The sequence below is a fragment of the Amia ocellicauda genome, chromosome 11, assembly GCF_036373705.1.
Source record: "Amia ocellicauda isolate fAmiCal2 chromosome 11, fAmiCal2.hap1, whole genome shotgun sequence".
In the NCBI taxonomy this organism is placed as follows: Eukaryota; Metazoa; Chordata; class Actinopteri; order Amiiformes; family Amiidae; genus Amia; species Amia ocellicauda.
In genome coordinates this window covers 28,557,318-28,581,708 of record NC_089860.1, presented here as the reverse complement: position 1 = coordinate 28,581,708, position 24,391 = coordinate 28,557,318, and the positions used below count along the sequence as shown (strand labels likewise).

General features: G+C 38.8%; 1 protein-coding gene across 2 annotated transcripts in view; it reads right to left on the bottom strand.

The window, feature by feature from the left end:
* rcan3 (regulator of calcineurin 3) overlaps positions 1–17,300 on the bottom strand; it is a 36,457-nt gene extending 19,157 nt beyond the window's left edge. The window contains exons 1-2 of one of the 2 annotated variants that reach the window (XM_066717286.1): positions 17,127–17,300; positions 15,499–15,793 (exon numbers count right to left, since the gene is read on the bottom strand). In XM_066717286.1, the coding sequence (XP_066573383.1) occupies positions 15,499–15,699 (201 nt within the window). In that variant the 5' untranslated portion in view covers positions 15,700–15,793; positions 17,127–17,300. Of the gene's footprint in view, positions 1–5,267; positions 5,610–15,498; positions 15,794–17,126 lie in introns of those variants that run through there. The other variant, XM_066717287.1, reaches the window with a different exon arrangement.
* Positions 17,301–24,391: the final 7,091 nt, after the last annotated feature.

Sequence of the window (24,391 nt, the reverse complement as noted above, 5' to 3'; positions counted from 1 at the left end):
AGAACTATTTTAAAAAGTGAATAATACTCTTACTCTTGGACTAGCATGATATTAATCTTATGACTACTGTATAAACTCCACGCAGGCATGCACAAAAGCTGAAGGGTTGAAAATATTTTTTTAAATACTGAATCCAAAATTCAGTTTAAGAAATCAAAAGTGGCTAAGATTAATTGTTTCAATTATATATATATGACACAAATTTAATGGAATGCAGTTTGATCCCTATCGGGGTTTCTCAGCTTGAATCTATTGTCCCATCAATACCGATGAAGTATAAAATTAATACATTTCATGATTTCAAACTCCACATGTTCAGTATATTCAAATTGACAATAAGGCAATTGGTTAGAAATCTCCTCAGTGCCTGTAGCTAGTCAAATTTGGGATGGAGAGACTACCATGTAATGCAGGTTTTTACATTTAGCCTGAAATACAGATGCATACAATTACACCACGGTGCGTATTTGAACACCTTGGGGATGGAATGGAATGGCAAATCAGTAAGAAACTTCCAAGATCAACTGTCAACTTGTAAAGCACAGGCCATTTAAGATCTTGATATCAGCAGAGAACACGGGCTGTGAATTAAAACAAGCTTCCCTTCCTTGAGAGTTCCTAATATGTACAGATGCGCTTGTGAGATACCGATAATAAAATGTCCTCAACTTTGTCAGCCATTTTCCTTATATAATCCAGAGAAAGGAATATTAGAGCATACGAGAGACTGCACAGGTGGGACACAGTATGTGGCCACTACTGAGGGAATAAGGAGTTCTTATATTTGGTACTGATACACAAATTAGTGTTTGAACCAAATTATTTGGATATTTTATAATGTGCTAAATATTCGAGACAATCACCAAATACCATAGGCTGCTCATGCTCCATTGACCTGGGCTTAATGAGACAGAAACAGAACATTTCCTGAAGTTCAATCCAGCTCTTTCAAAGGAATAGTTGCTGTTCATCCTAGTTGTCTGAAGTGTCAGGGGGAGAGCAGCGCTGTCTTTTTCACCACTTAATTACCTTTTTTTTAATCATTTTACAGTCTGCACTTCATTTTTAATTACATTCTGCTTTTGTTTCCACACATTTAACTTGATTGCCTTTTCTGTTTCAGTAGGCCTTTCTAAGCCTGCCGAGACAGGGCTGAGTATTCATACAGTACACATACATGGGTCAAATGTGGATGAAAATAATATATGCTGAGTATCAGGCAACAACCAATTAACATTAAAATGCTTTCTCTTAATTTGATACTTAGAAACCTTAAGGGCCTTTGCATTTAACATTAAACGTTCTCCTTTCTATTGTTTCTGGGTTTTGAAACATGGGATTAAGGGGGAAAAAAAAAACACTGCCTATCTGTTAATTTGGCTTTGTACCAATTCCCAAAGAATGACAGGTAGCGTGGCAGATCCCTAATGTTGTGTCGATTCTACAAGGCACTGTGGTGTAGGGGCTACGCTCTGAGCCCAAGGCTAACTCCTGTGATGTACAGATATCCCTAAATGCATACAGGACTGGCTGCAATTGCCCTTCACTTATCAGATTCCAAGGACATGGACTCATTTTCAAAGCAGTCTGAAGCTGGGCTTTAACCCGAATGAAATAAAAAATGACAGCAGTGCTATAGATAGAACAGAACTATAGTGCCATTAAAAAGCACGTGCCACTCTGAGATGGGTACCTGCGACTACAGACTGGGCTTGCGCTTGTCATCGAAGAATCTTATGTCTTATCAGCTGTCATTGCATTACCTTCATGCAAAGTTTCATTCGAATTTTTGATTGAATTGTATTGCTGCACTTTTGTAATGCTTGTGTAACCTATAAGTTGCCCTGGATAAGGGTACCTACCAATAACTAAATATTATTATTATTATTATTATTATTATTATTATTATTATTATTATTAATACTTTCTCCTAAATAAAGCTGGGGCAGGAGAAAGAGTAGGGCGATGGGTAGACATTATTTCTCTATAAATATTTAGCATCATCTTGAGGATTACAAAGTCTCATGACTTCAGTAGATCCTTCTCTGCTTCAGTCTGAATCGGCTAGTCTGCCCTTGTCTCATTCTTTAGACATAGATATGTTAATTGGAAATAAAAATAAATTAAAATAAATCAGACTGCTCTGCTGTCTGCACAATCAGCACAAAAAAACAAACAAACAAAAAACGAGATATTCTATTTTCACCCAGTAACACTAAGACTGTGCCACTACTTCACTGTAAACCATCACACAAAAAAACTAGAGACAAAACCGGGGGTCAATTACAATACTGTTTTGTAATTACGATTACAATTGTTCAACAGTTCAACTTCAATTCCTGAGTGCATAAAAATGCACTTGTAAGTGTACCATATAATTGATATAACCGATCAATAACATGTGAACAAGGAATATGCTCTGTTTACATTATCCCCATTCATTATTTGATACAGCTCCGTGAACCTGTGGAAATCAGGATTATTTTGCTGATTGGCAATTACAGCAGCATTGTGTGCTTGATACCAGGAGCTGCTTTAGAAAATAAGACCTGATTACCCTTAACAAACAACGAAGAAGAACTACATATTGATGAGAGACCAATGATCCTCTCTAATGAGCTCTACAGAAGTAAACATACAGTCAGGCTTTACTCATTTGGAGGCTCATGCATTATTTTACACTGAGCAAACATGCTGCTGTTGTATGAAATTGGGTTTCAGCCGACAGGTCTCATGTTGCGAGCTGCATCAGCCAGCCCAGTAGGATGCAGACCAAGCAGCCTCTCGGCAACAATGCCAAGTGACCCCTTCGCAGGATATCCACCTAGCAACCAAATATCTGCAATGTAAGCTTCTTGTGTCCTTTTTGAGAACCTGTTCTCAGTTGCTGGGCAGCCTCCCCTTTAGATGCTGGTTTCTGAAGCACATCTTGCTCAAGTGCAGCACACAGCTGATTAATGGGAATATGTTGTGGGCCTCATATGTTGGAACAAACAAACAGTACTCTTCTCTGTTTGCTCTGTTTGATTTGCCTCCTTAGAATAAACCTACTAAAACATAAGAACAAGTATAGCTTTTTGTTATTCATGTAGTCATATGTCAATTTGAAATTACTGCAGTTGTATAACTGAACTGGGTATTTTCAATCCAATGAATACAGCAGCAGTAACTGGAATCAAAAATGTTCATTATAAGTGACTCCAGATCTATTGGATCTGTGCTGCTGACAGAAAGAATGACCCTTTCATACCATGTAGCTTGCGGTATGTAAAAGACCTTTGTATAATAGGGATTGGTGCATCTTTGTGACCTTCACAATGCTATGCGAAATGCTGAGGGGAGCATGTTCTACAGCAGTAAGGCTTCATTAGTGCTACAGCATGATACAGCACCCACATTTCAATGGTACATCCACTCGAGGGAGCAAAAAAGATTTATCCTCTCACACACCTTTACGGTGACTTCAGATGGAAGAGTGGCCATGTTTCTTGTTATTCATTTTCTATGATGGGTTGCAATGGAGAACCTCCAAGCCAGGACATTCCTCCTGGGGAATTTTCAGGCAACACTTTCGACTGTTTCGCCCTGGCTATATGGACCCATTTTCTGCACTAAACTGCCAAACATGCTACCTGAATTAGATCGCCATATAAGGTGCTTTAGCTGGATCAAGTAGAGACATGGAGGTGGTATGTTGCAATTGAACATTCGGCTTTCTGGATTAATTCCATTTTGGTCCATTTGATGGTTAAAAACGAAATAAATTCTGCCACTTTGTTTCATATTGACTCTGTATGCAAGTGTTTTGTAACAAAAGATCGTTCGATATGGAACAAAGTGGCTTCATATTAAAATCAGTTTAATCACTTACCATGTGCGAGGTAATACTATGTCAAACAAGTACATGCAAGATTATATTAATTTCCCTCAGTGACACAGAAACCTTCCCTATATTTCGGGAACAAAACCAGTGCTTACTGCCAAGCACACAACTGCTGCTGGGATCTCAAAACAAACAAACAAACAAACAAACAAACAAACGTGGCCGTGTCAAATGTTAACATCACCTACTTCAATATAATGACACATCAGCAAGAGCTCATACAGTTACACCCATTATACAAAAGCGGTTGCTATACATATGTTACAGATCACCCCACTCAATAAAATGTACAAGGCATCACAGCACATTGGTTCAGTCGTACATGTGCTGGCATGTCACAGAAAAACAACGACAAATCAGAAAGCCAATACAAATTCTACGAGATAGAAATATAATGAAAATGGGATATCTATGTACCAAAGGCAGAGGAAGGATGGAGCTATCTCTGCATTGACACAAAAGCCCACAATCGAGAAACTTGTGTACATTTCAGAAAGTGGCTGTCGCTTTAGTAAGGTGACCCGACTGCGCCATTTAATAAGGTGTACTCTGTCATCCGTGACTGAATTAGAGCACAATAGTAGCTCAAATTAGTACCGATTCAAATGGATTTCACCTCATCCCTCTCAAATTCAAGAGGCTTTAAGGATCAATAGGTGGAAACGGTGCCATCCGAGAACACCCTGCACCAATCACTGCAATTGTGAATGACATCCCTGCACTGCTACAGCCTTTTATTGCTTGAGTGGAAACACAAATGCACACAAACTGAGCTATGCAGTGCAATGGCAAAGCAAAGGGACAAATGAGCAATTCAGCATTCAACACACACACACACACACACAAATTGCTGTTGAAATTCTAAAAAGGTTTGATATATGTTATCTGCAGTGCATCAAAATAAGTGCTGGCCATTTCCTTTGCCAGAGCTTTACCACCTTTGGTTTTGAGTAACTAAACCGAGCCTCAAGATCCTCTTCGACAAAGACACCTGCAATGTTGTTCTGAGGGACTGCCACTGCATATCAACTGCCTCACTACGCTGCGCTTTGTTTAATTTCCATTCATCACCCACTCTTATATGCAGCAGAGTATGTCTCCATCTGAATGGTGCGTACTTTCGGAGCATGATACCGAAATCTGTTCCGTGGCTAGATTTATTAATAATACATATAATTGCAGAAGAATCTGAAATGTACCTCGGGAGTCACCCCACACAAATGCATCTCTGAGGATGTCTCTATCTGCCGTACAGCTTCATTGATGAAGTCCAAGACAAAACACAGAAGACAAAACACACGGCAGGAAAGCTGACCAAAATAACAAAAGGAAAAAGATCTTCACAGACAGAACAGGAAGAAACAAGAGGAGAGGGTTACTGTACCTGCATTTTGTCAGATGTAAACACCTCTAAGTCTACCTCACAGGCAATTAGAGTCACGATCTCCAGTTTCATATTAAGAGATGGCATTCCCTTATACAGCAGAGAAAAAAAACAGAAAGAAAAGAAGAATTCAAATATATATATTTTTCTTGTTTGTTTGTCTTTGGCTTTAGGCAGCTGAGAATGGAGCAGTCCTGAAACACTGTAACTCCGATTGCTCCGTGTCGGTGGGTGGTGCTTCTCAGAGTGCTGGGAACACAATTGCGGTGATGAAAAGAGGCTCCAGGACTATTGACTGATACTAGAGCTGTGCACACACTCTCTGAGCCTTACAGACAGCCTGTTCTCAACGCACCAACCAGAGAGCGTGTAGCCTGAGCCATGACGTCATTCACTGCCTATTCATTTGCAGGGCTGCCATTGGCCAATCCTGATCTTCTAGTACTTGCAGAACAACACAGTGCACTGCAGGCAGGCAGGCAGGCAAAACTTAAAAGCCGTCCATCCATCAACAGAAAGACAGTACCTGTTCCGATTGTCTGTTCATTGGTTCATGACTGAGATCATTAGACATTTAATCTATCTATATACATATATATATATAATCCGAATGACCTTGAGAGTGATCTTGCCCTCCAATGTTTTATCTCCAATTAAAACTGAAAAATACCATGAATATAAAATGGAAAAAAATAATCATTAAATCCACCTGAATTTAAATATCCCTTTTGCAATTTCCTCTTCTTTATTCAATTTAATGTATTGACTTAAACATGATAGCAATTTGACTCTGGAATTCAGGGCCTATGGATTTTCACATAATTTATAATCAGTTTTAAAGATATCTTGGAAATGCCAGTTCATAAGGAAGCCGGCTCAGGTATTCGTGACAGGTAGAAACAAGAATATTCTAGTGCTGTGATTAGGACTGATGATAGGCCTTAAGAGATTCACTTTCAGGTCCCCCAGGGTTATAAATAATGCTGCGCTCTTCTTCAAAAGGCCTTTGCTTTACAGTGAATACACCTGCGTGCGGATACAAAGAATCTTTAGACTCCCATCAATTAATGCCGAACAGGATCACTTCAGATTTCAGATAATTCAATTAACTCTGGGAAATTCAAAGTGAGCAAGCATCCAAAAAAACAAAAAACAGCTACCTTATTCTATTCCTTTGTGGATGGCGCATTCATAAACCTCAAACGATGTCCTTTCGCCAAACTAATTAAAAGATAAAGCACCGCGCTCTTTGTGATTTACAGGGAATGCTAATTTCCCTATTTGCCGACGTCCAAAAGATTTAAAAGATTTTGTGAAAAAAAAAAAAACATTTGTTTACAATATTACAATGGTAATTTCTAAGAAGTGTTGTGCATTCCTCAGGGAACAGAGGTACAACCAGTGACCCTGCACTTCGTCCACACATTTTGCTTGGTTCTTTATTTTTAACACGTTTTGAGTGTGGATGTGATTAAATATTTGTTTTTATTCCTACCAGGGCACCCTTGCAAAAAGGCTCAAAGTTCTCACTGTGATCTTTTCCATTTAAACAACAACAACAGCATTATCGTTAAATCAAGCCACGTAAGCCTAAAACAATACCTTGGTTATGGATATAATCTGAATCCCAAAGAATCTGTTGTTTGTTGTCTTAAGAGAACTCAAAAGCTCACACACCAAGATCAATTAGGAGTTCAGGAGGCCGTTACTCAACCTGACCTAAACGCTGATGAAGCAACCTTTCGCACACAAGTGGTTACATGTCGTCTGGCTCTCTCATGGACTTTACACACTGCAGTGCTTCTTGCTGTGTGGAGAACTCCCACTTTTGTCAGCTCCGGGTGACCTGCACTTAGCATGCTGGTTCGCCAAATACATGGTCTGTGTCTCCTGGTAAAGATCTTCCAAAAGTACACCAGATCCAACACCTGAGAGCACTCGAAGGGGCCGATCCGTGAACGTATTGATGCGATTTGGCTTTAAGAAGCCTGATGTTGTTGATGATGCTCTTGGATCCTTGGGATGCGCTCGCTGTGCAGCTGCTAATCAACGCCTGCTGGTCTTACACGGTCTCATATGCAAATCAGCATAATAGCTGGCGAGCAAACAACTCAATCATGGCAAACACTCAGGGAAACAAAGGGATGGAGGAGAACTCCACAAATGATAATAAACTCCCTGACGAACTCTCATGATAAAAAAACATCTGCCCCATTTTAATTAAAACAATGATAAACAACACAAAACAGAGTACCTCGTTATTCTGCTGCTCTCTTTCACAGAATTGACCCGTTATTCTTAAAATCAAACAACCCAGTGGACCCTCTATGACCTTAAATTAATTGAGTTATTGAAAATAAGCAATTACATTGTCCAAATTTGTCAGAAAAAAATGCTTGATTCTGTTTTCAATGTTAAAAGGGGGAAAACTACTTTGGGAAATTCTCTTTTTACTCTGAAATTATAAAATAAACACTCAATACGATTAAAAACAAAAAGTATCATACGAAGGATTTACATTTTCTTTCTACATCTGTGGCTATTAGTTTTAAAACACTGGTGTTTATTTATTTACCTGGCCAAAGAAATGGGGGGCGAAATTTCAACTGGGCTCCAAATATTGTGTAACACTCCTGAGTAACCTACACAAGCTGATATTGCATAATGTGCATGTGCAGAAAGCAAGACTTGATAAGTCAACGTGCAGGTTTATTTATATCTATTTCAAATGCCTTAGCATGGAACATACGGCCTCAACAACAGCTTATGTCACATAATGACAATACAAAGGGACAGTTGTCTTCAAAGAAATGGGTTTGTTTTCCTCTAAAAATAATGACGTTCACGGATGTGAAACGCATTTTCCAAAGATTATCGTATAAGCACCAAATCTTGTCTACAGTGGAAAGACTTCACTGGTAAATCAAGGCAAGGGATATTTTTGGTTTCTTATTAGTGATTTTTGCAGAACCACACTGACTGGCATTGACAAAAATAGACTTTTATTGATAGATTTTACAATTAATACTTTATGATCCAGCCCTCTTACTATAGTGCCTGCATTGTTGTACTTTTTCTGTACAGTTTCCCTCATAATCTACTTAAAGGCCAGCTCCATCCTGCGAGTAAATCTCAAACTTTCCACAAGACTGACAACAAAGACGGACACACAATACAGCAAGTGAAGTGTTTTAAAAAAGGAAGCCAAATGGATTTAAGTAACCCTAACGATACAATCCTTCATTCTGTGCTCTGCTTGCAGCGCTGTTATGTAAAGACCCATACACTGATTTTAACTAGGTTGCCTAATTAGGTCACTTGAATGTACAGCCCAAAGTTAGAGTCTATCAAAACATTTGTTCTGTTGATGCAACCAACATGCAACTTAATTGTTCGAATCAAACATAAGCATTCTATTCCTGATATAATGTAACAGGAGAATTGTAATCTGCCATTCAGTATTCTGGGATCTCTGATCATTTCAGATTAATAATTCTAAAAGGTTTTTAGTTCTGCCAATTCTGTTATAATAAAACCAAACCCTGCACAATTAATCAAACTGCTATCTCACATGTGGCCCACAGAGATTACAACTATTCCTCTGTGCAGCTATCCAGGATTTAAGAGCACAGCAATGCACATCAGGTTTGGGAGTGAAATAATGAAACGTGTTACCTGGTGTTGTAGTCAGACTCCCTTAAATGTGGAAAGTCTTTAAAATTTAATTACACAGGCTAAATACAGATTGAAGGTTTATTTGTATTTATTTTTAAAAGGTCCAAAGGTCCTTTTCAGACTAAACAGATTGAATTGTAGACTCTATTTTTGCCTACAACATACATCATAATAAATGCATTGAAAGCACAATATCAAGCTCCTCTTAACTTATGGTCTCTGTATGTTCCTCTCGTTTCAAATGGTGCCCTTCATGGACCGGCAATGTGGGCGAACATCAACTGGGATCAAATCCGTGACACCCCAATTAAATGCCATTGTCCATCTAGCCCCATGTCAAATTTCTGACAGCCTGGCCAACCCCTTGTCACGTCCTTTTGCTTTGATGTTAAGCTTCAGAAAGCCATTATAACTGAGTCACTGCCACCAAGTTTATTTTTGGACCCAGACGCTGGGGTCTTTCATAAGATCAACTGAAGGGGGAAATTTCTGGAGCACAAAGATGGATTTCGGCTCCAGACAGCAGGCAAGGCTCCTTCAGTGTCTAGGACATGTCATTCGCACAATAAAAACAATCCAAACAATCCAACCTCCTAACCTAACCCAAGACACAATTTCTTATTATGAAGAGGTAAAATATAAACAAGGGTAAACACTCTCAGATTATAATTATATTCAATATATATTTTTAATGGTGCGTGAATCATGGTCTTTGGCAAGAGGCAGTGCACTATCACACTGCCTTCCACACGCATGAACACAAAATACAGTTCTGGACAAGTGCAATATTGCAGTCGAAAAGGCGGGGGAGGGGGGAATATGATTCAGTCGGCACTTTATAGTGGGAGTAGTAACCGTCATTTCCATAAATCTCATAAGCTCATGTAGTAAACTGAAGAAAGCCCAGACAAAATACATGTAGCATCAAATCCCAGTCCGGTCCATGCTGCACAATGGAGCTGCGGCAATGCTCACAAGCAGCTTCCTTGTTGCCACTGCAGTTGTTGTAATCTAGGCCAGTCTATTTATAAAGCAGGCAGCCAGGCAGCCAAGGCTAAATGAGGGAAATTCATGGAATGCTACAGTTTCACATGCAAAGGAGCAATTTTCACAGCAGGCTGTACAGCATGGTTCAATCAGGATTCTTGTCTAGCAAGGGTTTGTTTTGTTTTGAACTTTTTACAGAAACCCTGAACCCCGTGTTTGCTTCCTCCTTTGATTTTGGCAATGAATGTAATCATTTGTTGGCTGATTGAATGGATTTGAGGCAGCATTCGAGAAAACACACATTAAAAACAGAAAGGCAGTCTTGAGAAGCAGAGTATATAGACCAGGTAATTCAAGGCAGCTGTACATCAGTCCAGATTTTCATTTTTGTTGTATGTTCTCCCACCCCCCTCCATACCAGTCAAAAAGCATACTGTAAACACACTATTATCTGCCTCTGCATCCGTTTGTCCCATTTCCTCCGTGGGCCATGTGTGCGCAAGTAGTCCTTTGGATTGGTGCCGAATTGCTTAGTCTGTCAAATCAGGTCACCCTCTGTCATCATATGTGATATTATTTAATATAAATAACTTTGCCACAGAGAATATCAAATTATAACGTGCATATAGTCACCTATGGATATATACATACAACAACAACAACAACAAAAAATCAGGTTCTGTTGTCCAGAGTTTTTGAAGGAGCTAACAAGAAAACAAAAGTTTTTACATTGATGTGTGGGCAACATGTTGCTCAAGGCTAGAAAGGGTTTTTAAGAATCCATTTAGTTATACCAGATGAGGCACAAATATAGGATGAAATGGCAAATAATGTCTGAGAGAGAGCAAGAAAATAATCAGCATTGACGGGGCATAGTAAGCCACCACGACCTCTCTTCATGACTCATTACCCTGACTAAACCTAGCCAGACAACACACTACTCACTGCTGACTTACATTTACTAGTCATTCAGAAAGTAGAACATTAATTTCCTGTTTCATTATTTTGTTTTTCAATAATGTTGCTGTGTAGAATACATTCCAAAATGTATGCATTATAAAAGTTTTTTAATAGTTAACCAGCACAGGAAAAACGTGGGTTTGAAATGGTGCTTAAAATATTAAAGATTTTTTTGTTTTGTATGTTTGATTGGATTCCAACAAAAAAGATGAATCAATAAGTGTGACAGTTCAAGATAAGGTTAAGGGAAGAGAAGGAGGCCACAAGACGGATTAGCGTGAGAGAAACAATGAAAGAAATGGAACGATTCGAATGCGGTGGGAAAGTCAGAACAAACAATGAAAAAGCTCATTCGGAAAGTGTCAATAACACATTCAAGGGTTTTAGACTGGGGGAAAATCCTCTTTCAAGGCCGTGACTGATGACTCGCGATGGGAAGAGGTCACCATATTGTTGAAGTGTTCATCATCAAAGCCTTTAATTAACCCAAGACACCACTGACAGAACTCTGTTTTAAATCCAACACTTGGCCTGAAGGCTTACATCGACACTGTGTGAGTCAACAGACACATGCAATCCACACCAAAAACAGAGCAGACCATTGACAGTGTAACACATTCAATACGCCACCTACACAGGAAGTTTTGAGCTTTACCAACACAAACCCCCTTTGCCAGTTTCAGAAAATTCAAAAGACTTCTAAAGCAAGAGCATTTGAGAACTTCGGTAACAAAAGCCTGACAAGAACGTGTAGCACGATTGTCATATAAAGAGCTTATTCATGCTCTCTTCTCCCATTACCTTTGATGGATGGAACTGAAAAGTAATATTGACTCTGGTGTTCTAAAAAGACTGAATCTCAGGTAGACAAGTACTCTACACGCCAAATCGTGTGTTTGCAAGCGCTCCGGTCTGAAAAAAGGTCATTGATTACCTTAACCTGGCTAATATTCCATCTTCAAATGGAGACAAGGAAAGATTTTTCTTTTTCGAAATTAAAACCAGCAAGGGTACTTAAGAAGTAGTGTAGTGCTAACTGAGACTTTGAGGGCTTTTCAATATCATAATAATCAGGTTCACGGCATCATGGTCTTATATATGTGCAGGCTATTTTTAACCGACTTTCAGAGCAGGGCAGTGTGAAAAGGATATGTGCACAGAGACTGTACTGGGCCGCACTATGGCTGACCTTCACCTCGTGCCCTCCGGCAGCTTCACAGACCCACACCTCCCAGGCCTGACATAGCATCAAGCCCCATAATTAAAAATAGACAGCCTATGTATAGCTTATCTCAGATTATTTCAGTTTTCTTTTTAATTCCCTCCCACCACTCACTCTTTCTGAGTGCCACTACTTTACCGTATACTCTTATGGGAGCGCAATAGCTAGGAGAAAGGAAACCTATTCTACAGCAAGTATCAGGAGCTTTGAGCAGCCTTCTGAAAACCATTCTTAGGGCCATTAAATCCATTTTATTATTTTTAATTTTGGGATTAATTTTTTCCTGTTGTTGTTTCTGTTATTTTCCATTTTAGAAATCGGTGAAGTGTGTTTGATACATTGACAACAAGTTAGCTAGAAATTCATGACAATATGACGATAACAAAAAAACGTTTCTAAACAGTTTTAAATCAACGTCCTTTCAGAAAAAAGGGAACAAATAAATAGAAACCAACGGAACACTGTAAATAAAAAGGGGTAGGGGTATAACAGGATGATAATAATTACCGTATAAATAAAGGCACATAGAACATCTCTGAGAACACTGGAGAGAACACGCAGAATGGTCCACAGTTAGGTTATTTTATTTTGTCCTTCTCAGGCATAAATCCCCATTATGATACATAAGTATGAGTAGTTTTTTCCCCTTTGTCAGCGATTCCCTCTTATCCGTCAGCAGCATCTGGTAGGCTGTTTGCTGAAGCTCCTCTCCTTGTACACTCTCTCGGCCACCATACAAGAATGGGATTTTCAGTATGGCAGAGAATTTATTTTTTCTTTATTATTATTTTTATTTAATATATTAACTATGCTGATAAATGTATTTTGAATGTTTAGCTAACCACTGAGTGTTATTTCTGCATTGTATGCATCATCTTCTTTTTGTGATCATTGCCTAAATACACTTAATAAAATAATAAACTTGGGTGCTTTGCTGTGTTCACAAGAAAAACAGTGATTGTAAAACAATTAGAAGAAGAAGTAAAGACATTATAAACCAAAATAAATACAGGACCCCATAGTTTCAGAGAGCATTTAAAAATGTTATGTCTATTCAATTATGAGAGCCATAATAAGGGCTGAGTAGGAGCCATTATTGTTAAAATCAAAGCACTCTTTTTCTACTAATGCACACAATGGGGGAAAATTTGTCCTTTCCAAGTGATTTAGAATTAGAAAGCTCTGTCTTCAACTTGCACATCTGCCTCAAAAAAGACAACTGGTTAAAGATACAGAGATGGCAAAACAAAGCCGCCATTGTAAGAATGTGGTCGTTGTGACCCGGTGTGCAGGACATCATTATAGTGCCATCAGTCAGAAGGATAATAATAACACAAATAATAAATTACTTTAATGAAGCAAATGAGCAAAAAGGTTTTAGTGCATGTTCATTTATAAAATTGCATTTACAATAAGCCATGCATTACTCACAGTATTAACAGTATATTATCCCTTCTAAATATAAAACAGACTGAGCACATTCTATTTTTTAAGGTTTAGCAGCATGACATGATAATTCTGGAAGTGATATTTAAATTTCAAATTCTTTTGATGTGTTTTACCCTCTCAATTACTTGAGCGTAAACCCTTGAAATAAACAGTTTTAGGATTATTTGTAAACAGCTGATTATAATGCACAGGGAAAGTATATCTGGAGGAGGAGGGAGGTGTTTCTATGAAAGAAAAACAGCGTAACTAACAGCAGAACTCTTGGATTTCAAGGTGCTGTAAGTGATAGTTTAGATTCGTTTATTAAGATTGGGTGGGATTATTTTTGGAGGGATGCAAATGTCCCAAGATAAAAATACACGTACAAGCTTTTTTATTAGTATTATTTTAAGAAGCTCGCATAACATTCTGTGTTTTTCTTTTTCGACAAGCCTGAAGAGTTGCCAATGTGATTACTGAAACAGGATCAAGTAATTTAATTAGAACCCATGAACTTGACAAATATTTAATTTGCACCCCTGAAACTGCAAAATGCCAAATGTTTCCGTTATGAAGGCACAGATAAACACTTGTAAATGAGTCCCTTCTTTGAGAGCTGATCCTACCCCTGTTAATGTCCTAGGGAGCCAAGAATCTGGCCTAGTCTGACAAGGAATGTGGAATAATGAAGAGGCTTTAAACAGGCCTTAGCACACACACACAGTCGGGGAATGAGTGAGAGCTGGAGGAGAAATTTATTCTACCAACACAAGCCTAATAACACGGCGGCTGGGACAATCAGACGACATAGCAGGTGCACATTTCAGGAGATATGAGGACCAGGGTTGTAAGCAAGGGGCTGGCATTCCTAGAGATGCCACAAAATAACGCAATGGGCAAAATGAGTCAGCTGCTGTGTGATCTCATTACATAGATACAGAAACCTCATAGTCTCAGTTCACCCAGGCAACCTCACAATGCCTTTGTGATGAACAGGAACAGGCATAACATGAACACACCCCTTCAAGTTTACAAAACCCAGATCTCCTGGGATCCTTGGCTGCTGTTGATAGCAGAGCAGATTAATCCTAATGTTTTTAAGCCTAAAGAAGTAGTTTGGAACAGTATGATCTATGTTAGATTAAATAATGGACTATTACAATTTCCAAAAAGAAAGCGCTTAATTCAAGAAGAGATTAAGGGTAGACAGTTGGAGGAAGATTGCATTTGTCCTCAGATTGGACAAAGTTCTAGAGAACCTATATCTTCCACAAGGTAAAAGAAGACCAGAAAAAACAGCCAACCGAGCTCTCAATTACTTAATTTAACCATTAATTGAATTAGTAAATTCCTAAATCAGAGCCATTTCATTATTTTAAACAGTAGAGGTTTTAAGTAAAGTATAAAATTGCATAATGAACTTATCTTATTAAGGAACCAAGTTTTGATCAGTTACACAATTTAAAAAGTCAAATGTAAGCAAATTATTACTTCAATTAAGGGTTCAATTAAGTAATTGAGAGCTCAGTTGGAACAAAAACCAGCAGGGTAGGTGCTCCTCTGGGACCAGGGTTGACAACCACCGTTCTAGACCACTGGTGGACAAAATATTTGTCTAATTGTCAGTCCACCTGACTTACTTAATTGAATCAATTATCAGCTTCATCTAAATAAACATGGTGCTGGTTGCAGGTTTAAGGCAGACAGGGATTCAAAGATTCAAAGATTCAAGACTTCAAAGCTTCCACACCTGCAGGAAAGTGGCCCTCAGGGCACTGCACCACCGTTTCAAACAAACTTGAAAAGAATACAAGGCCGAAGCCAAAAAAACATCAACAACAAACTGTGCGCTTGTAGGCGGATGAAGGGGGACGAAATACGGCAAAGCAACGGTGAGGACCTTTTAAGGCCATCTGCATCCTGGCGAGTGAGATGAGGGGGTGAGCAGGGAGCACTTACCCGGTGCAGGTCCTCCTCGAACACAGTCTCATGGACGCTGCAGGCGAACAGGGAGGTGGGCAGGTCACTGAAGTCCATCATCTCCTCCAGGTCTTCGTCGTTCTCTCCGAAGATCATCTCCTCTTCCTCCTCCTCCTCCGGGTCACTGTTGTAGGCGTCAGACTGGCCGTCGCTCCATGGCTTCCCGCTGTCTCTCAGCATTGTGGGGGGCGAGAGCTAGTGAGGGAGGGCGGTGGGTACAGGACGGGGGGGCCCGGCGGCCTAGCAGATTGAGAGGACTCCAGACGAGGCGGTGCTAGGAGAAGAATAAAGGCAGAGTGAGGCTTTGAAAGGGAAGCAACAGTGAGGAATGTTTTCTGTCTGTTTTTCTCATCACTACGGATGGCCCTGGATGTATAATTCATGATTATCTGTTGCCACATCTATGTTAACTGAGAAGGATGTTGCATATGTTTGAATGTTTTACTTGTCTGTTTGGGGCAACAACATGGGTGGACATGTTTCATTCATTTGCACAGTTAAACAGTATATATAGCAAATCCTCACTCCACGGTCATTGACCAGAGCTTGTTCAGATCACAAATGATCCAGGACACAGCATCAACAAATACATCTAGTGCACTTGGCAGCTATTTAAACCATATTTACAGTACTCCTCGAAAGTGTATCTTGCAAGGACTAGAAACTCAATCATTTCCCCTCTTTTGATATAACAAAATTAATATATCTAGGAAGAACCAAATTCTGTTTTATTAAAAAGGTGTCTTTATAAATAACAACATCACATCGCTCGGTATATCAATGACTTGGTTGGTTTTACATTAAGATAAGCAATTATCAAATATGAAACAGGAAATGCTCTTTACCAGTGACAGTTTGCTATTAAGGTCAATGACATGTCATTATGCTTGAAATACACCAAGAACTCAATACCTTATCAAACTATGACCTTTTATGTACACGTAATAGGCGAAAGGATGGTTGAACCTAATATAAAACAAAGAGCATCTTTAAAAAGTGTAAAACTGATTTTATTAAAGACGCTCCCAGGCACAATTGTCACCAAGTAGCGACATCTGGCGGATATATAAAAAAAAACGCATGTTAATGCATATATTTTGTTTAATTTGCAAAAAGCAAAACCTAGTCTTAGTAACTTTGCATGTATACTATTTAAAACTATACTACAAATGAGCACAGTGTCTGCACCGGAAAACAAACACATCGGTGAGCATGCACAATAGCACAGACAGCTAACTTTAATTCGGATGCTTTATCGATAAGTATGTCCTTTATTATATTTGGTGAATGGTTATAATAATACTAACTGTAAAAGTAAATCCCAAAGAAAAAAAATGCATTCCTGGAAAGCATCGCATCACTACTGTCGGGCTTAATAAACGCCGATAAAGTTGTCAGCTGAGCCGCCAGCAGGACTGATGTCTGTCCAGTGTCCGCCGGCTGGACTCAATATCAACGATAACCGCGATTTCCAGCCGCACCGCCGTGCTGTCCCTGATACAGTGCAAACCTGCAGACCTGCGACTTCCTGCCTTTGCATCTCATATAATATACAGCAAATGACATTAAAACACTGCCAGGTTACATCAAAATGACCGTATACTCACCACAACCAGATCACTAATCCCTAGGTATCGCAGCCTTTTAGGTGCTAAAACCCAACAAAATCCCCCTAGAAGACGTTTCACTTTTTCAAAATCAAATGCGATGTTGTCGTCATGCACGCACAGCTATATTTGCCAACTATAACTTCAAATCTCACGTTTCCTTTGATACGGCGGCTCCAATGACAGCGCTGTGTTCAGGTGCGCCCTACTGAAGCACCGGAGTGATCCGAGCCCGGGCCAATCACAGGCCGAGTCCCCCGCGCTCTGGCCAATGAGCGATGGCCGTAGGCGGGGCACGGTGCGCTTCGTTCAAGATTGGTGGCGGCGCTCAGTCACAGCGAGAGACGGTGTCCTCTGGGGTCTGGGTGGCATTTCAGTAAGAGCCGTCTGGTGCCGGGGAGACAATGCGACAGGCAAAATGACCCGCCTGCCATCGTGGGTTATTTTACCCCAATGCATTTCACTCGCCTTGGCTTGATGGGATGTCAGAAGGAAAGGCAACACACAGAAAATGTCACATCTCTCTCATTAGGGGACAACCATGCCCTGTTTCTCTTTTGTATTCTATGTAGTTAAACTTGTGTATATAGTAGAGTAGCTGCTACACCGTTTGGAACCTACTTTTTGAAGTTCCTAGTCTTTCCTGATTTTTGTTCTTGTTTTTAGTTAGTTAGTTTAAGATTTCAAAATATCACCCCACAAAAATGAATGAATTATGATCAGCTAACAAATCAGAAACAAACAGAATGTAGTATATTTGTAGAACTTGGCTGATGAGTATTATTTAGCCGAAGCCTCTCGCTGTGTAATTCATTTACAGTAAGATATAATCTGGTGTCTGCCCAGAGTCAGACATCGCCTCACAGTGTCTCCCCAACAAGTGAGAACATGCCAGAAGAAGGCACCTGTTGCCATGGCATCAGTCGAATCCATCCCTGGCTATGATTTAAAGAGCCTTTAAATGCCCAGTCACCTTGAACTATAAAGAATAGAGCAACAGAGAGGCATTAATAACTAACTACATACCTATCTACAACCAATCTGTCGTTATGTTTTCTTTTAGTTGGTATTGATCAGATTTAAAATCATAAAAACACTGGAAAACTTAATCTAATTTCCAAGATGCAAATTTCAAAACTAGTTCCTAAATGTGCTGTCAAGGTTTGCCCTTTGACGAAGACCCTTTCAGTGCCTGCTGTTTGCATAATCTATGCAGAGAGTGCAGGGTTGTGGGGGGTAAGAACCATAAACCTCCATGACTGTACCAACTCTGAGTCAACAGGCTTGCCTTGATGACTTAACTGAAATGTCAATACACTCATAATTTATGCTAACCTGTGAGAAAAGTGTAGCTATAGGCCTATACACACACACACACACACACACACACATATGTATACAGTACATTTACACATAACTAAGGCATGATTATCCTGTGTTTACTTCTCTGGGACAAATTAAAAAAAGGAATATAATATCCTTCCTTTGAATTGAATTTGCTTATTTAATATAAAATCCTTTAAGAACTTATCTGATAGAAACATATTTGTTTTTACACTCAAGTGGAAACAAGAAAAGCTATTTTTTTATTACTGCTGCTTGATAAGTTGTTCTTATTTATACAGCATGCAACAAATGATTTAAACTGACAAACTGGTAATTATTTCTCTTATTTGAAGTGAGGAAGCGATTGTGTAGTGCTTTCTGAGATTCCACAGTGTCTAGTGAATCTCACAGAACATTTCCTAGCATATGCATATTGTAACTAAGATGCTTATAAACAAAACCTGCATTGGTCTCAATCCTTTGGTCATTACTCCTGCCTTGGGTGCTTGGAGTTCAAACATTAACTTTGTGAATAATTGAAAGATTAACTTGACTGAATCATCCCCACGTTTCAAAACCATAGTCTGGGCTACAGGGGAACATCACAAACAAGGTGTTACCATGTCAGTCAGTTGACAGGGAGCTGTGATAAAAAAACACAAAAAAAAACCCCACTATGTAAATAAAATGGTTTATAGGCAACGGCAGTTAAAAAAAGAGATTAGTTCATAGAGAAGACTGGATGCGGTGGCCAGAGAGTGGGGATATATTCTTATATTCAACCATGGGATGCACAACCAGCACAGAGGTCAATGCACAGCACTCACCAACAGAAGCCCCCAAGGACAATCCAGGTAGGATATTTCTTATGTTTTTAAATATGGATATGGAGGTGTCTTATGTTGTTAATTAAATATGCTCCTATGTTGTGATCAGTTCTAACAAGCATTAGTTGTTCTCTCTCTCTCATTTTGATTACTATCATTTCCTTTGTGTTAGTATGACACTTTAATCCAAGGCAGCTAACATTCAACAGCACAATAAAGCTTTACACCTACAGGAAACTGTAAAATGGAGCATAGCACAGAAGCATAATAGAGTGTGGTTTAACAAAAATGTAAAATACAGCACAGTGCAAGTTACACAGTGAGAAAGAAGACTAAATCATTGACCACCTACTTTAAATTAGGTAAAGTATTGTAATACAATACACTTGAACAGTAAGCATGTAATACTTATTATATAATATATATGTAATGCAGGTATATCTATAATCTCTCCCAAGCACTGCCTTCCTGCTATGGTAGAGGAATGAACAAGCTCTCTCTCTCTTTCTGTGTGTGTGTGTGTGTGTATATATATATATATATATATATATATATATATATATATATATATATATATATATATATATATATATATATGTATATAAACAGCACTGGAAACAATTAAGAGACCACTGCAACTTTTTCTTAAATCAGCATCTCTACATGTATGGCAGCCACTCCATTCCATTCATATTTTTATTTGAAATTTGGAGAGAGAGAGAGAGAGAGAGAGAGAGAGAGAGAGAGCTTGTTCTCTTCTCTTCCATAGCAGGAAGGCAGTACTAATTAACACTGGACTGGCAATACCAGTTATTAATACAGTGCTGCAATGCTGCTAAACTTAATATTTAACTAGTGCTCACTATGCCTTGGGTTTGGAAAATTTCATTAGCATTCCAAATAGGTCACACATTAACAATGTGCGAACATTCAATAATACTGTTATAGTAGCAGATTGTATTTTTGAAATGGCCCAAAATACCGGTGCCTTGGTTCTTGATCCAGGAGTTCAGTGCAGTGGTCTGGGCTGACCTGTGTTAAGCCCTCTCAGGAGGTTGAAGGTCTCAGTGCTGTCTCCTCCAGTCCACTGCAATGAATAGCAGGTGACGATGTCTGGCCCAGCGTTACAGTCAGCCTGGCCTGAGAGTGAGAGGATTGTAGCAGTACAACAGAGCTTTCAAGACAGAGCCATGGCAGGTCCAATAGGAAGGTGTATGTACCTCTATACGGAACTGTTCCAATGGCTGTTCCAGTACAAAGATTCTTCTTCCTGCTGATGAGCTCATTGATGGAACCGTTCCAATAGAAAACAACATGCGTGGCATGATATAACTGTTGTAATGGCAATTCGAATATGAAGGTACATGACCAACTGATGGAACACTTCTAATGGCAGTTCCCATTTTTAAGGTTCAAGTTCCTTCTAAAGGAACTGTCCCAATGGTAGTTCCAGTATGAGGGTACATGTGTGTTTTAAAGGAAGGGTTCCAACTGCAGTTCTAATTGAAATATAAATGTTTTTCATGGAAGTGTACATTAGATCTGCCAGTCAGCGTTCATTGAAGGACAGAATATTATTACACAGACATATCCATCACATTTTTGTTGATTTTATTGCAGAAAGAAATAAAAACCCCAACTCCAATGAAGACATGCAGGTGCTTACAGCTGTTGATGGTATGGTCACCATATTTCCTGCTTTTTGCTTATGGCTAGCTTTTAATTGATAAGGTCACAATATATGTAATTGATCATTTATATAAACGATTCATGAAATAAGAGAGCAGCAGCTTGCACACCAGTCATGTGCACAGAGTTATCAAGATCCAATGCAAGGTAAAGGTAACATTATATATATATATATATATATATATATATATATAGTACACCATGTAAAAACAAAACAAACACAACTAACAGAGGTTACTGTCAGGGACCTAAAACCTGTGCAGGACGATTTTGCTGCTAAAGAATTGTCTTACACATCATACACCAGACCTTGCGAGGCTGTATTATAAACACACAAACTGACAGCCAAGCCAGACCTAGGTAAGTTGAGTGAGAAAACCTGCGTTATTTGAATGAAGTACACAGTTCAAAGACAGCTAGGCCATTAGAGGTAACACATTCAAGGTCTCGGTAGACAGACAGGAAGACGTATGGAAACATTTCAAATTTCTTTCTGCTACATGAAAATGGATCGTGTAATAGTAGTAGAGGGTGCTAATTTGCTACTGGGAACAGCATATAGCTACGGTAAGACGCAGTTTTTCAGGGTGACACAATGAGTCAGTGGTGGACCTGGGACTCAAACCACGGATCAGCTGTCTTTAACTGTGGGACTCAAAAGCCCCCACATTGCTGGAGAAAGGTTCTAAATTATTTGTCTCTTACCAGGCAATTTGTTGATTTTAAAAAATATATAAATATTATTTCCCCCATGTGAACTGACAAAAATCATATAAACAGTCCATAACCATCCCATCCTGCCATTTGTGCTGGGCACTAACCTCCTGCCACACACAGCTGACAGAAACGAACTGGCAAACGCTTTACAGATAATATTCCAGACCTAATACACGGAGCAGCCGACAGATGTTTTGTAGAGGGCAAGAGGAGCTTTTAAGTGCAAGGCTAAGCTGCACAAACACAGCCTGTCCAAAGCAACAAGGGGACCTAATCTTCTAAAGCTGGCAACAAAACCCCAGTGAAATCACATTGATTTATGTACCAATTTTCTGAAGTGTCCATTTATATTTATTACAGGCAATCAGAAAGGTACAGCACGGTGTGCATTACAATCAAAATCCTGGGGATATAACCTTTTCTGTGGATCAGTCTGTAAAAACTGTGCACACATGCCCGATTTAAAATTAGACACTCTCCTTATTACTGGCAATTACTCAGAGAAGGAACAAGATGCTTTTAGATATGATATATATCCATTAAAATAAAACCACAACACTAGCTATTCTACATTTGTTATCACTAATTATATAGGGGCCAAAGCATACACAATACCATTAATAAGAGCCTTGCTGTAACTTATTTTCCAATCCCAAGATCCAAGCTGAAATGTTTCTGGACTAAACTGTTATTAAATTTAATTTCTGATAATTAGGAATGACCCCAATTACACCTTGATTTCATAAATCTGTCCCTGAGTGCATTTAAGTCATTTAACTAATTTCAATACCCAGCTATAAAGGGTAGAGTCATACTAATGTGTCTATTACATAATATAAATCATTGTACGTTGGACAGACAAAATAGTAGGTTGCTCGAATGATGTCATGTTTAGAGATGCCATATTGAGTGGCTGCAGCTACACGTAAACCTGTGATTCTGAGGAAAATAAATGTTGATGAAAATTAAGGTGCAATCTGTAGGATGTTAAGAAGGAAAAAAGAGTCCTGCATTACAATTACCCCAGAAGAATAAACAACTTGTATTCTTTTATCTATCGTTTCAGATGAAGAAAAGAGTGAGGAGCCTAAATCTGAAGCTGAAGTGGAGAGAATAGAAGGTAAAACAAATTACAATCGTTTTATGAAAAGTTACTGTCTGTGTGAATTACACTTCCGTCACCCAGATGGCAGGACAGAGTTGGAGAAGACAAACTTATAAAAAGACAATGTAGACCCACTTCATAGCTGAGCATTGGCTGGGAGATTTTCTAACTCAAAACATCCTACAATCTCCCTTGGTTTATATGCCCTTACAAATCCTGTACGGACCATCAAAAGTCAAACCGATTTTAACATTGTTATATTACTATTATTGTTTACACCCTTAAGTACTATGCTAATCTAATTATTTCTATCTGTAGTGGTTTCATGCTTTATTTTCAGAATAACCTCAGATTGCAACAGTCTAAATAAGGGCGAATTGTAATTTCTTTCCGCAGAGAACGATACATCACAGAATAACTCACACACGGAGGCAGATCCACCTGGAACAATTGACAGTAAGTAACGTTCAGTCACGACACAAGTGACTTCATTATAGGGTGGAAAGTGCCAGTGTTTTAACAAATGATTGAAGAACAGTTTGTCAGTACTACTGTAAACAACGAGAACACAAAATATACAAATAAAGATAGAAATCTTTATTTCTCCGGTTCAACCCAGCAATACAGATCAGCTTCATTCAGGTTTCACAAGCAAAACTAAGCAAGTTGTTCATACAGGAATAACAAGTATGTCCTGCTTTTGACCAAGAGCAAATTAAAAGCAGTTTGTAGTGCGTTCAAAGGTTAAAAAGTCACATCCATACTGCATATCAACATAGCTGCTGACTTTATAATGGCTGTGCAACAGTACTGGAGAACAATGTAAGAATTATATGCATATACATGTAGGTAAATCTCCCACCTTTAAACCATTGCTTTATGTTTGATCTAGATGCTGAGGAGAAAGAGGCATAGAACCAAACCTCTGGAAAATCTTTCTTCACTAAACAACAGGGTCAAGAGACAAGGAACAAACTATACTGTACACCGAATATAGATCATTGAATTACAAACATGTAAAGAAGTCAGCAGTAAGAGATTGTGTAATTCCTATTTCAGGTGTAAATGTCACTAGAGGAAAATAAACAGTTATGGAGTAAAAACTATTTGACAAAATAGCCCAATTATTTTAAAAACAAGTTTTCCTAATAGAAGCATTAGCATTAGGCTTTGTGCCAGCAACAGTAATGGCCAAACTGGTTCAAATCCATCACCCTCTGAGTCCATCATACACAAGATAAGTGTTGAAGAACAAACCAGAACACTGATGTTATTAAACAGCTAAATAAAAGCACATATGCAAGTATTAAAGGAGTATTTTGTTTAATGATGCATGAGTAAACAGCACTTTGCTTCCACAAATAGAAGTTAAGTATTGTTGGGTCCAAAACCTGCATAACAGACCTCTCCTATACAGTAGCAGTTTTTTTGATAATAATTTTAAAACAAAAATACAGTCTGTATTAAATAAGGCAGCTATCTTAATTTCACAGCATCTAAAAGGCTTGCAAATCAGCAGGTGTGTTCCAGTCAATAATACCTCAAGATCCTGGATACAACACACATTGGGTAGACTAAGCCGATTGAGATCTCGGGTGGAA